General features: G+C 36.2%; 1 protein-coding gene across 1 annotated transcript in view; it reads right to left on the minus strand.

Moving 5' to 3' along the window:
• PTPRR (protein tyrosine phosphatase, receptor type, R) overlaps positions 1 to 15,399 on the minus strand; it is a 96,058-nt gene that overhangs the window by 40,708 nt on the left and 39,951 nt on the right. The window contains exons 2-3 of the mRNA XM_014539594.1: positions 8,827 to 9,013; positions 6,246 to 6,330 (exon numbers count right to left, since the gene is read on the minus strand). Of these exons, the coding sequence (XP_014395080.1) occupies positions 6,246 to 6,330; positions 8,827 to 9,013 (272 nt within the window). The remainder of the gene's footprint in view (positions 1 to 6,245; positions 6,331 to 8,826; positions 9,014 to 15,399) is intronic.

Here is a 15,399-nt window from a genome sequence, read left to right on the forward strand (position 1 = left end):
GTCTTTTAGTTGTATTTTTGAAGTGGTTGTGGGAGGCAGCAATCTCCGGTGTTTACCTATGCAGCCATCTTGGTTTTTTCCTCTCTCAGACAAATCTGCTTTGGCTTTCTATATATATATTTTCTTAGCAAAGGGAACGAGAAAACTCTCATTTCTTTTCAGTATCCACTGATTATTAGAAGTTTCCACAGACACCCTACACCACTCAGAACTGAAAACGCCTATTTCCTTCAACTTTTATAATGTCTGCAATGTATATGATTTACTCAACGCTTTAAACTTTTTAGAAGCAGGTTCCCTGTCAAGCTAAAATAAGTCTATGTTGAAAATTGTTAATTTATAGTATTTATAAGTATTAAAGGTTTCCAAATACATATTTTTTAAAACAAGAATACAACATATGACTGAATAGTAGAAAATGTAGGGTTCCAACCAAAGCCTTTTTAATGTTATCTTGGACTAATAAATAGCCAAAGATTAAAAATTTATTTTATCATCATCAACATTTTAATGTGATTATTTTCATCACCACTGTTATAAATTTTCATGTTATGCATTTACATCTACATATTAGTCAAATTCACTATAATAATCTTCATCAGAACTGATATTTCTAGGTTATGTGTTCAATATTTAGCATATCATTTATGATACCTCTGGGCAGTACCAGTAACAATTACAAATATTAATTGAACACTGGTCAATTTCCTTTCTCTCTTCTGCTCCTTTTCATTTTCTTCCTTCTCTCTTCTAGATCTTTTTTCTTATTTATTCCACTCCCACTCTCTCTCCCTGCCTCCCTTCATTCTTCTTCACTTCCTCTCCTCCCTTCTTCACTCATTCCTGTTTCTTTTTTTCCTCTCAACGAATTATTCAACACATACAGATTTGGAAAATAGAACATGTGAACTTTCCTCACCCTGGCCTCTTTAAAATACTTTCTGGCAATCGTAAGTCTCCTATTTAACAGGCAGAAATGATACCTGGAGCCTGGCATTTTGATTGGCATCATATAAGATTTTATCAAAGACTATTCTGTGCTTACGATTTCCTCTCCAAGAAGAAATGTGTTTGAAGTTTGAAGTCAAGAGAAGAAACGGTTAGATAAGGAACAAGTGTATGACTGCTAGTGGCGAGCAAAGGCAGGGGGGATGAGAGGAATAGGATTGCTTTCATAGATGAATCCAAGATAAATGGGAAATGGGAGGAAAGGCAGGACTGGCCAAACCTCCCAGGTGATTGGGAGGCATCTTCAAATTCGCTGCAGGAGAGAGAGAAGACTGTCCAATATGGCAGCCATTAGCCACATGTAGCTCATGAAATTTAAGTTAAAATAAAATGACATTTAAAAATTAGATCCTTGGGTTCACTAGCTATACTTCAAGCACTCAGTTACCACATGTGCCCAGTGGTTATCCCCATGGAGATATGAAACGTTCCCATCATTGCAGAGAGCGTTAGTGGACAGTGCTGATCTTGGCAATAAAGATGGTGATTACACAGAAACTCATTTTTAAAGACCCATGTGAAAATTATAAAAGAAAACAGAGATCTTGAATATGTTTCTTTTGCAACTGTAAGTTTTTCTATATATAGATAGTGTCCCTACTTCCTGGAATTGGTTCTGGGATTAATGATGGATCTATCTTATTTGTTAGAGAGGGAAAGCAGAAATTAACATTAGCTGAGGGCTTACTATTAGTTGAAACTTTCCGAGGGATTTTACACATATTATCATTTAATTCTCCCAGTAGTCCTAGAGGGTAGTATTATTATTACTATTTTTAGGAATAAAGAAAGGATGGCACAGGAATATTAAGTAGCCTGCCTTAAATTGTCAATGTTTTACCTGGGTAGGATTTCAAGTCCAACTCCAATATTTTGCTATAGCCACGTAACTTGTCTTAATAAGTAGTTAACTTACTTGCATATCTATTCTGTTTTATGTACTTAATATAATAAAACAGGAAAAATAATTTAAGTAAGAAACTTTACCAGATATTAAATTTTTAAATATGAAATGATGGTCAGAACAAATAAAATTCTTTAATTTTACCTATATTGTTTTATATTAGCATACATAAGTTGACTGCATGAAAGAAATACACATAAAATTTATTATTATTATACTGCATTGTTTTACAAGTCATTTAGTATTAATATATGGTCAGTTTTCCCCCAATGCTTTTGCGATTTAGGATGTAGACATGTTTTCATCACTAATGCTTGTTTATATTGCAAAATAATTTGATATAAATTTGACCTTGGCACTTTAATCAACCACTTAAGAGTGTTCTGAGCTGGGCTGACGCTGTCCTTAGAGAAGCAGCTACAATTTAATTTGTTCTTGGCCATCCATATTTCTGTTGCAAACATTCTCAAAATTATTTAACCTTACCATTATTTATAAGCTGGCAAACTTTTAAAATTAAAAGTTTATTGTATATAAATGGACAAACAAAGTTGAAACAGAAACAGGTTGCCACAGAAGACGGGGCTTAGGGGATCAGGTGAAAAGGTGGAGGGATTGAGAAGTACAGACTAGTAGTTGTAAAACAGCCATGAGGATGACTAAAGGAAGTATAGTCAATAATATTGTAATATCTATGTATGTGGCCAGTTGGGTACTGGAAATATCAGGGGGGGGCACTTTGTAAAGTGTATGCTTGTTTAACCATTATGCTGTGCACCTGAAATGAATACAAAATAATATTGAATGTTTAAAAAAGCTTATTGTAGGTCAAAACGATAAAAACAATCATAACATTTAAAATATGATCATTTGCTAATTATTTTTATGTAATATTTTAAACATATTACAGTCTAAAATAAGCCATAAAGAACAACTTTGCATATTTGTTCTAGTCTAGTTCTGGTGTGCCTTGTCCAGCCATATGGACTAAATTGTATTTTGTGCAACACAGGGTGGGGTGGTATTCAGGCTAGAAACATTTTCAACAGAAAATCCATCATTTGGAACTTCAGTTGTCAGCACAGGTGCCCTGGCTTAAGCGACCCACCCAGTTCTGGGAATGGAAAAGCTGACACAGGTCTATGAAGCAGTTGTCTGATATCATCTGGGCAGGAAATGGAGAAGGCTGAACTTAGAAGCAACCCTAATAATTTCCAAATCCTTCTGAGATTAGATGGGTAAATATAATAACTGCAATTGAGGCATGTTCCCTAGTTACCTAGTTTGGTAAATTTTAAATAAAAAAAGTCTTAACAGAGGAAGAGACAGCAATCCTAACACAAATTAGTTTTATTCCATTCAGCTAGTTACAGTTATAAAACATCTTTCACAGTGATTATACCTTAGTAAATAGATTCAACTAGTATATGGAACAATTAAAAATATGCTCTAGTAGAGTGACTTTAACAATGCTTTTCCAAGTCCACCAGTAGGGGAATCCCAAAGACACCATATTTCTTGCTATTACTATTGATACGGAAAATTTGTTGTCTTATGAGTGAATTAATGGACTGAATTATGAAGACTCCACTATTTCAATGTCAATACCTTAAAAAATCTTGCCCAGCCAGCGTGGCTCAGTGGTTGAGCGTTAACCTATGAATCAGGAGGTCTCGGTTCGATTCCCGATCAGGGCACATGCTGGGGTTACAGGCTTGATACCCAGTGGGGAGTGTGCAGGAGGCAGCCAATAAATGATTTTTCATCATTGATCTCTCTCTCTCTCTCTCTCTCTCTCTCTCCCTTCCTCTCTGAAACCAATAAAAAAGTATTTTAAAAAAATCTTTGTGGTTCTATCGTTCCAGAGCTATTGTCATGAGATGTTTATGGATTTTGCCAAAACCCCAATGATATCTGTTTCTTTAGTGATTCAAAATGCTACTCCCTCTCCAAAGTATTTTTACCACTCTAACCAAAATTAATTACTCAGTTCTCTCTACAGTCCCACATCACTTGAGCTAAGTCTCTATCTTGGCTCTTATTACATTGAATGTAATTACTCATTTACATGTCTCTCCTCTCTAGTCCATGATCTCCTTTATCTTACAAACTGTTCCTTATTCCTTGCTAGCTCCAGGCTTCCAGCTCATATCTTAACATCTATAAATTTCATGGAGCCAAATTTAGTTTTAATAGAGTCTATAGCAGTGGTTCTCAACCTTCTGGCCCTTTAAATACAGTTCCTCATGTTGTGACCCAACCATAAAATTATTTTCGTTGCTACTTCATAACTGTAATGTTGCTACTGTTATGAATCATAATGTAATTATCTGATATGCAGGATGGTCTTAGGCGACCTCTGTGAAAGGGTCGTTCGACTGCCAAAGGGGTCGCGACCCACAGGTTGAGAACCGCTGGTCTATAGCAATATTACTCAAAGTGTGGTGCTGTTATCATCTGAATGAGAATCACCTGAGTGTTTATGAGAAGTACAGATTCCTGGGCCCAATAGCAGACCTCCTTACACAGAATCCCCAGAGTGGGGCACAGGACTATAGATTTTTAATTAGGACTCTAGGTAATTGTTATGCAAAATGAAGTTTTTTGGTATAGTTTAATTGGAGTATAATTCACATACCTTACAATTCACCTGTTTACAGTGTGCCTTCACAGAGTTTATTTTTATTCAGAGAATTTGAAACCATCATACCAATCAATTTTACATTTTCTTTTTTTTCATTTTTATTGAATTTATTGGGGTGACACTGGCTAACCTTGTTAATAAAATTATACAGGTTTCGGGTGCACAATTCCACAACACATCACCTGTACACTGTATTGTGTGTTCACCACCCTAAGTCAAGTCTCCTTTCATCACCATTTATCCCCCCATCTCCTTCTCCAACTCCCCCCTACCTCCATCTCCCTGGCATTCACCACACTGTTGTCCATGTACATGAGTTACAACATTTTCTTTATTCAAAAATCAACTCCATACCTTTTAGCAGTCATTCCCATGTCTCCCAATGCTAGGCAATCATTAATGTAGTTTTTGTCTCTATAGATTTGTCTATCTGGACACTTCATATAAGTGAAATTATACAATAGAAGGTCTTTTGTAATGACTTAGTTCACTCAGCATAATGTTTTCAAGGTTCATCCATGTTGTAGCATGTATCGGTACCTCATTCCTTTTATTGCTGAATAATATTCCATTGTGTGGATACACTGCATCTTATTTATCCATTCATCAGTTGATGGTCATTTTAGTTGTTTCCACTTTTGGGGCTATTATGAATATAATGCTTTTAAAAATGTGTGTACAGCTTTTGTGTGGGCACATTTTCATTTCTTTTGGGCATATACTTAGGATTTGGATATCTGAGTTATATAGTAACTCTTGGTTTCACTTTTTGAGGAACTAGCAGACTGTTTCATATGTAGTTGCACTTTTCTACAACCCTACCAGGAATGTAGGAAGGTTCCAATTTCTCTACATCCTTGCCAACACTGTCTATTGTCTATCTTTTTTATCATAATCATGTGGATGTGAAGTGGCATCTCACTGTGGTTTTGATTTCCCTGATAGCTAATGATGTTAAGCATCTCTTCATGTGCTTATTGGCCAGTTATATCTTCTATGGAGGAATGTCTACGCAGGTCCTTTGCCCATTCTTAAAATTGGGTTATTATTTTTTTATAATTGAATTGTAAGAGTTCTTATACATTTCAAATAGAATGTGTAGTTTACAATTTTTTCCCCCAAATTCTAACTCATCTTTCTATTTTTGATGGTGTCCTTTGAAGTACAAAAGCTTTAATTTTGATGGCCAAGTTATGTATATTTTCTTTTGTTGTTTGTACTTTTGATGTCATATATAAGAAATCATTGAGGCCCTGAATATTTACAGCTGTTTTATACTAAGAGTTTTATCTTTTACCTTCAGGTCTCTGATCCATTTTGAGTTAATTTGTATATGGTGAGCCAGGGTCCAATTTTATTTATTTATTTTTTGCATGTGAGTATCCTGTTGTCTGAACACCATTTGTTAAAAAGACTATTCATTCCCCCATTGAATTGATAGACACCATCAATGAAAATCAACTATAAGGTGTGGCACAATACAATTTTAGAACCATGTACGTACTAGAACTGTGAACTGCCCACTATAATAAGAGTAATACAAGATAAAGTTATTAACCTTAGACCATTTTAAAGATGATTAGACTTGATCGTGTTTGCAATTCCAAATTTGGTGTGTATGTGGAAGTCGTGACAATGGGAAATGGTAAGGTAGGGGTAAATGCAAACTATTTAATTCAAGGAACTTACTTGGCAAAATGGTCTTATAACGATTTTTAGTTCCATGACGTGGAATGTCAATTTCTTTGGGATCCACAAAGTTCATCGGTATTTCCTGCAAAAATGAATGATATCAAATTAGTACATCTAATGCTTCCACAAAGAAAATCTTCACAGGGGGGCATCTGATCTAAAGCTCTCTGGACTTCAAAGTCATTTATAAACAACAGCCTACCACCTCTGGCGGACCAACACCCTTCCTTCCATAAACATATCAGTGGCACCCTGGCAAGCTGAATCTGAGAAACAGTTCTCTGCGTTAGAAAGCTCTATTTTATATGTAGTTACTTGAAAAATATAAAAATTTGGTTATATTTTAAGAATCCTGTTCTGTATAGTTGCTGAAAATATATAAACAGGAAGCTGAAAACTGATATTTTAGCAATGTATTCAAATTTCTTCAAATCTTTCTTTTCAGGACCCAAAATTTCTCTCTGATGAATTCTCTTTTGACATTAATTGTGACTCTTTTAAGACTATTAAAACCTCCCTCTCTGAATGGCAAATATAAAGGGCTTTTGTGTTGATTCAAGTGATGACAGTGTGATTTTTTTTTTGTATTAAAGAATGGTCTGTAATTGTTCTGTTCCTATTGTGGCTTCAAATGCAATATTTTTAGTGAAGGGCATCCAGGCACTGTTTTCTCCCACTTAAGAATATTCTTATTCAGTAAGAATATATTTCATATGTCTTAGATAATTGGAGCCAGAATAATGACAGCAGAAGTGGCTCTGTGGAAATGAATTAGACCCAAAAGGTGAGCATCTGTAGCTACTTGGCAAAAACACCAATAAGCCTGTGTTCAAAAGGGTGGAAACAAATATGCAAGCATTTGGTTATACAAAATACTATGTAATAATTCTCTAACTTAAAATTCCACAAAGGACTGCTAAGATAAGGTTAATGTGAAATAAAATAACTGTTATTTCTATATTATATAAAGCAATATTTTTTGTTATTTAAACTTTCTCTCCTGAAAACTATACTCAAAAGCCTAGTAGTCATTGAAATAAAAAAATTATCAATAAATTAGTTCAAATTGTCCTAGTTTTCAGTCGAGCTAAAATTTTGAGAAAAGCCTGACTATACTATGAATTTGAGACTTGCTCTATAAAGAGGAGTAACATATTTTTAAAATATTTCCTAAACTTGCATTATTCTAGATAGTTATAATATTAATCCCTACTCTCTACTCTAACTAAAGGTTAAAATTCTCAGTCCAAGTTACCAAAATAAGCAAAATTGTTGAACAGTCAGTAGAAACCACATATTCATGTTTGGCAATTTCAAAGAGGTCAGTCTGTTTTGGCAAAGCCACAGAGTCGGTGATATCTTTATTCCTCCTGTGCTCCTTCCTGCTTTCTGACTCACTAATTTGTCATCTTCCAGCATTATCTCTCTTCTCAGCTTCCTTGTTGCCCCATCTTTCCTTTAAGGAAAGCAGGCTATGTTAAGGGCTCGTCTTTTTTAAAAAAAATATATTTTATTGATTTATTACAGAGAGGAAGGGAGAGGGATAGAGAGTTAGAAACATCGATGAGAGAGAAACATCGATCAGCTGCCTCCTGCACACTCCCCACTGGGGATGTGCCCGCAACCAAGGTACATGCCCTTGACCGGAATCGAACCTGGGACCCTTGAGTCCGCAGGCCAATGCTCTATCCACTGAGCCAAACCGGTTAGGGCAGGGCTCATCTTAAAGAACAAAGACTCTCTGTGATTCTAGAAAAGAATAATGAGTGTACTTTTGGCTAGTTGTGCGATCATTGACTAGTTGCTTTATTTCACTAAGTCTACACTACGAAGTCTACTTAAAAAAAACTGCATGTTTGTGTTTTACTTTAAACACTTAATAATCATTGATGAGGCTAATAGTAGATCTAATCCATTGCTGGATCTTTCACCATCAGGGTAATTGAAATATCTGAAATGACCTGAGAATGATCAATTTATTACTCTCAATAGTTATAGCTTAAGATGCACAACTGACGTAAGATGCAAAGTGATCTTCTAGTATAACATGGACATTCCCCTTGGGTAACAATTAGGCCAAAGAAGACCTAATCTGTATACATGTTCTCTGAGTAGAAATGTGTTATCATGAATTAAGTTATCACGGCAACACTAAGTCACCATAATTTTTAGGTGAAACTCACAATCACTTTTATACCACATTTGATCTTCTCGTGTGTTCCATAGTTCATTAAAGAGCACCTGGTTGCTCAAGTAACAGAACCAGGGTATCGCTTCTGACTTGCTCTTCAAAGACAGCAAGGCTGTTCCCTCTTTCTGGAATGCTCTTCTCTGCCTGCTCCTCTTGCCAATCCTTTGCCTGGCCATCTCCTCCATAGTTTGCCTCAATGGAGTTATCACATTCTAGTTTGAACACATCAATAGTTGATGAGCTACAGGGTAGATCTAAAACCTTGCACTTAACCTTTTAACTGTAACCATTTTTATTGTTCCTTGCAGGGTGGTGCCATCTTAGTATGTGCCTCTAGTGGCTCGTTTATCATAATACCTAACGAAGGGCAAATAATAACAGGCTCACCATGAATTCACTTTGGAGCAAATGTGAACTTGCCACGACGTCCCTCAGTTGTGATCTTGTGAGAATTCGGCTGGCTGACTGTAGATACTCCATTGCTACCTTCTCCCGTGGGGTTGGAACAGCCACGAAGGGTTCAACATTCCCTAAGCTGCTCATGTCCAATGTAAGAGATACGTTGGACCCTCTTCTGCATGGGAGAAGAATGTTATTAGGATTAAACACCACATAAATTATTTTGGTAGCATAAAATTGTCTTTTTGGACATACACACAATTCGGTAAGCACCTTTACTGATATATATCCAAATATCTTTTTCTCTTATGATACCATAGTTGAGTACAGCAACTATTATTATTTTTAACTCCTTTGGATCATTGCGCTAGGATTATGGGACAGCATTCTGGATACCCCCAAACATCACCTACCTGTTAGAGGGACGTTTGCCCCTTCACTTGTTTTGTTTGTGTGCATGTTGGTGGTGAGCGACACGGCTCCTGTATATCTGGGTGAAAGGTCAACAGATGGAGAGGAGCAAAGAATGGTTCTGCTTTCAGGTTGAGAATTTTAATCTATTTTTAGTGGGAAAGCAGTTTAGACATTTTCTCAATCCAGTTCTTCTGGCCTTTAAATTGGCAGAAATTCCTTTGTGATTCTGATAATAGTTTTTAGTGTACTTGTGAGAATTCGGCTTCTGCTGGTTTCATAGGTACTTTAGTAAGGGATTGCTAAGTACACACCATTTTAAACCATTATTCTACTCAGTCAATTTTCAGTTCTAAAAGACAAAGGTATCTGCAATCTGTCACCTGAATGACACCGAGTGCCCCAGCGGTTTAGTAGCAGGTAAGTAAGGTCTATCCATTCAGAGTGCTCTGAGCACATGCATGAAGTAAGAGGCATGAGAGTTGGGCCTTGAAAGTGCAAGTTCAATGGGTTCATTTGGGGTCGAGGGTTATTTCAGATAGAGAGCCTGACAATAGAAAAAGTGTGGGAACAGGAAGTGATAAGCTATCTTTGAGAAATAGCATATAAGCAGTTTTTGGAATTGGGGGACACAGTTATGTAGGAGAGATGAGAGAGGCAAGAATCATAGAAACTGTAAGACCAGAAAAAGCCTGCTCAAGCCCAGAAAAAAGAGCATTCAGAACATCAGCGAATATCAACTTCTGTTTTGGCTTCCCACAGCATCCCAGCCCAAACCTGGGACGAGAAGCCTCTGAGATGCCAGGCTCTCTCTCCAGCTCCTGGCCTGAGCCTTGCCTTTTCTGATGGAGCCACAGCCGGCATCTGAGCAAACCCAGGTGTGAGGGGTCATGTGACCACTTGGGAGAATGTGTGTGTGCTGGGCCATGCCTCTGGGTGGACAAACAGTGCTCCACACTCTGCCTCCTTTGAGATTTTTAATAAAATAATCTCATGCAGGGAAAAATAGATAGACCTAGTGAGTAAATTTTCTAAGTCTTCTGTGATAAACAGAGCCATGAAAGCATTTCCATGCAAACTAACTTACTAAAGGAAGAATGGTTTTTGTCTGACAAGAGAAGAAAGGAAATGAATATTTATTAAACACCGATTATTTGCCAAGCACCTGCTCTAAGCACTTTTGCACATGTATGTGAATCTTCACAGGAGCTCTCTGAGGGATTACTTGCACCCATTTCACAGGTGAAGAAAGGACTAATTTAGGAACACAATAGTGAAGCAAAGGTTCAACCCAACTTAGAATTTAAAACCCCAGCTCTGTCTGCTTTGTCACCCAAAAGCAAGGGTAGAGGGGGCAGGTCATGTTAGACTATACAGTTCCCTCCGTAGAGTTTGAAGTCCATTGTTGGGAGGAAGATCAAGATTGACTGCGGTATAATGTGGAGGCAATACAGTATTCAGGGCTAAGAACTCAATGTTTGCAGTCATATTCATCTGGGCCCAAACCCTGCCTCTCCCATGGTGCTGTGGTGCACCTTTGGTCAGGCTATGTAACCTCGTTCCATCTCAATTTCTTCCTCTTTTATTTTTATCCTCACTCGAGGACATGGAGGGAGAGAGAGAGAGAGAGAGAGAGAGAGAGGTTGCCCTCCATATGCATCCTTACCTGGGATGGAACCTGTAACCCAGGTATGTGCCCTGACTGGAGCTGAACCGGCAACCTTTCAGTGCACAGGATGATGCTCAACCAACTGAGCCAATCCAGTCGGGATCCTCTCTTTTGTAAAATACATAGTTAAGTGTACTTACTTCAGAGGATTATTACCAGGGGTAAACAGATAGTGTAAGTAAATGGCTTATAAAAAGCTATGCCTATCATTAAATTTAAGTAATAATGAATAAAGTCCTACTGAACTCCCACCTTCTGCTTCTCTAAGGGATCTATTTTAAGAGCTCTTCACAAAAACTTGAAAATTGTTTACACTGAGATTAACTTTAATATTTAAAAGTCAATGGAGAGAATCGACACCTTTGTCACTAAAAAAATAAAATAAAAAATATGTCTTTCTTGATTACCTTAAAATTTTCCTTTATTATGGCAAGTCCATTTCCTCCTAACCCTAAACAATTCCAGAGCACTTCACCCTAACACCTCAGACAATGTCTCAAAGTTCAGTTAGGAAGTTAAGCTTGCACAGGCTGTTGCCCTTACAGAGTACATTGCCACAAAGCAGCCCTTGGCCTGGTAAGGCCTTTCTTATCCTGGCTGTGAAATATTACCATAGGATGCCCTTACCTTGGAGAAATCTCTGCTTTTGTTAATTCTTATATTTAAGGAGCAAACAATATTTAGTTTTATTGAAATGTGGTGGAATTAGGAAATTGTGTCAGTAAAATCAACTTAAAGTTTGAAAACTTAGTCATGTCTTGTGCTTGAAAGGATTAACTATACATCCATACAGATTTTAAAATGTTATATTTTTTTGTTACAAAAACATGTTTATTGTAGCAAATTTGTATAATTCAGAAGTTTTTAAAGAGGAGTTAAAATCACTCAGTCACACAAACTTCACTAGCATTTAAACTGATTTTTAAATTTTGCTATTTTATAGGTAGTAATGGTTTATTGTTTTACTTTTTCTTTCTTTGGTTAGAGAGGAATACATTTTCATATAACTTCCTTCATTTATCGATCCTTATCTTTGAGAATTGTCTGTTCATGCTCTTTCTTAATGTTTACATTATGAAATTAATGTATTTATTATTGATTACTATGATAGATAAGTTAGTAGTTATTTTTTAAACATATCTGTTATAAATGTACAGTTTACTGTTGCCTTAAAATACTAAGGATTTTTAAACAGTTATATTTATATTCAGTTAAACATATTAATCTTTTCTTATGTGGTTTCTTAAATCATTCAACTTTTCCTGGAAGTTAAGATTTTTAAAAAGTTAGTCTTTTAACCTACTTGTAATTTATTTTGGGATACGGTAAAGGTGAGAATCACCTGGGTTTTCCCCCAAATAAATTATCAAAAATTTTAATACATTTACTGAACAATCTAGAGAAGATCTTCACATATTTTTAGATATTAAGTTCTTAACTAGCGATACTGACTAATGATCTGGAGAAGAAAATTACTCTTTACTGAAGTAAGAGAATGTGAATTTGTTCTACAGTATTCATAAACCAAAGTGATAAGAAGTGAGGACAGAATCAAAAAGACATTTAAAAAATAAAACAAATATAATAATTTAAGAGAAAATTCAAATTAAGATACAGGAAAAAAAATGGAAAGGATTTAGAGGGAAAAAATCAACAGAAATATTAGGAAACCTGAACCTTTAATAAAAACAAAACATAGAAAACTAAGAGCACCAACTCCTATTAAAACTTTGTTTCTGTACTGTTGTGTGACTCTGGACAAACTGTTCAGACTTTTTTTTTATGCCTCAGGTTGCTGTTGGACAAAAGGAAACATAATAAAAAGCTTTATCAAGTTCCCACTGTAGCACCAATTATTATTTATGCCAAAAAATAAATAAGAGGGAGGAAATTCAAAAGATATCAATGCAAACAATTGAAGGAAAAAGCAAATTCTTAAGGAAAGGTAAAAGGAATGCAATAAACAGCATGTTAATGACAAGTAAAAAGGAATGCATGTATAAATAAATATTATGGACCAGGGCCACACATTAATTTCAGCAAGAGAATATAAACAATTCTCTGTTGAAACTGTTGAATCCTGCATCAGTGCTCCTAAGGACCGAAAGGTGAGAGGAAAAACACAGCTAAAAAACAAACAAACAAACAAATGAGACACTACATTTGAGTCTTGGAATAACTCAAAACTAGGCATTTATTTTCCTGGTAGTTGGGACTGTGTGCTGGATTTTAGAAGCTGGATTTTAGCAGGAGGGATAGGCTTTCTACCCTGTGGCTCCAATTCTCATATCTGGCTGATCCTTTAGCAGTATCTTGGCCATCAACAGCAGTAAGACTTCAAGCCTGGCACCTCATTTAGAACCCAATAAGGAATGGAAATGGGAGTCAGAAAATAAAGTGAAACAATGACCGTTTTGCCTGTCATCCAGGAAGATGTACTTTGGAAACTATTACATTAGGAAATTAAGTTCCAGTGGGAAACGGTGGCAGGTGCTTATCTTGAAGTACTTGAAACCAGAACAGAAAAATATGCATCAAAAGATTATAAGAAGAATTAATAATTTAGGGCAAATGTAAGCAGATTTGATCTTTGAGAGCTTTTCCAATCATAATTCTTTTTGTTGTTCTGTAAAGAATAGTTTGTTCAGAGCTGTCTTTATTAATATACAACTGCCACGGTGAGAAGTTGGAAGTTTAATATGGACATCCTCTCCAGATCTGAAATATTGTGAGTCTGAGACCTTTGGTCCAACCTTCCCTCCTGGTGTGTTATAATCATAATGGTCACAAATTCGACACCCTTGGCTTAATCATAAAGGTGAGCTTAACCTCATCTCCCCAACTTGATTTTTCTGATTCAATTTTGCTCATTCAGTTTGTCCACAAATTTAGTTTTCTAAGGGGCTTCCAATTAAAAATAAAAAAAATATTTTTGTTCATTTGTATAACAAAGGAGAAAACCGTGGTAAATGGACATGCTTCCACAGTTCTTTGAAACTCCAGATTCTATCACTTTAAAACTCCAAGGGTAATGGTATTTAATGAACATTTTACTGTTTCTCTTCATGTCTTTATCTTCAAATAAATTATATAGAGTGCTAACCCCATTCCTGGATCACTTGACAGATGAGAGGGTAAAAAGAAAATGATATGGAGTGCTAGGGAGAGTTAAATTGTGACTTAAATTCAAAGCTCTTGGAAAGTTAAATGTGACATAACTGCAGTATTACTAATTTCTAGAAGCTGAGAGGAATGACTAGGTATTGTGAGCATCCATAGTAAAACTTCTCAAAGGAAATCCTGTAGGGAAGAAATGCAATAAGTGCAAAAGGTACCAGGCCCAGGCCCAGGGAGATGATTAATGAATTTCACTTTAAAGCAGAAAGAAAATTTTAAAACTGAGAACAATTTTGGTGGGGGAAGTGATTGATTTCCCTGCTTGGAAGCACCTACATCATTAGGTGGACTGTTGCTCTCCCTTTTGAGTGATTACATAAACAACTTTCGAATTAATATGATGATATATAACCTTTCATATATGCATAAAGCAACCAAATTTGCTACAACTTTTTATTATTTTAAAAATAAAAGCAATTATTTAAAAACATATTGAAATTGTTGTATTGTTCTTTAAGCATTGACCTTGGAATCTGAGTTTATTTATTTATTTTTGGATCTGAGTTTAAATCAATGCTTCATTTAGGTTCTTTCAGGCTCAGATTCCTTATTCTGCAAATGGGGATAATAATTAAGCTCACAGGATTGATTTACATTATAAAAGTTAAAGAAGCAGAAAGTTGTAAACATTTCCAGCCCAGTATCTGACATATAACATACATATCTGAATGATTACAATAATTAATAATGATCACATGGCAATTCTTACTTCACTCTATGCACACATGGTTAGCTATGTGGGAGCTATTATGACATATACACTGATAAATATTTGAAGAAGGAAAGGTTGGGAAAGTTGGTTAGTGGAGAATTAGTAGCAGTGTTACATATGCAAAGTCAGCGGTCATCTAAGTTGTAACCATTTTTCATACCTCAAGCCTTTCTTACTTCATATCCTGAAAGTTAGAAACTTTTTTTCAGGTTCAAAAATAATACAGTTCACTATAGAAAAACTATAAATACAGATAAAAAAGGAAAGAAAAAAATCCTATTATATCAACACTTAGCATAGCAGCTAATAACATTTTGTGTGTATGTTTTTCAAATATATATATACTAGGGGCCCGGTGCACAAAAATTTGTGCACTCGGAGGGGGAGGGTTGGTCCCTCAGCCTGGCCTGTGCCCTCTCGCAGTCTGGGACCCCTCGGGAGATAATGACCTGCTGGCTTAGGCCTGCTCCCGGGTGGCAGAGGGCAGGCCCAATCCCTAGGTGCAGCCCCTGGTCGGGCTCAGAGCAGGGCCGATTAGGGAGTTGGGGCACCGCCCCCTGTCATGCACAGAGCAGGGCGGATTGGGAGGTTG

Source organism: Myotis brandtii, unplaced genomic scaffold (genome assembly GCF_000412655.1).
Source record: "Myotis brandtii unplaced genomic scaffold, ASM41265v1 scaffold2204, whole genome shotgun sequence".
In the NCBI taxonomy this organism is placed as follows: domain Eukaryota; kingdom Metazoa; phylum Chordata; class Mammalia; order Chiroptera; family Vespertilionidae; genus Myotis; species Myotis brandtii.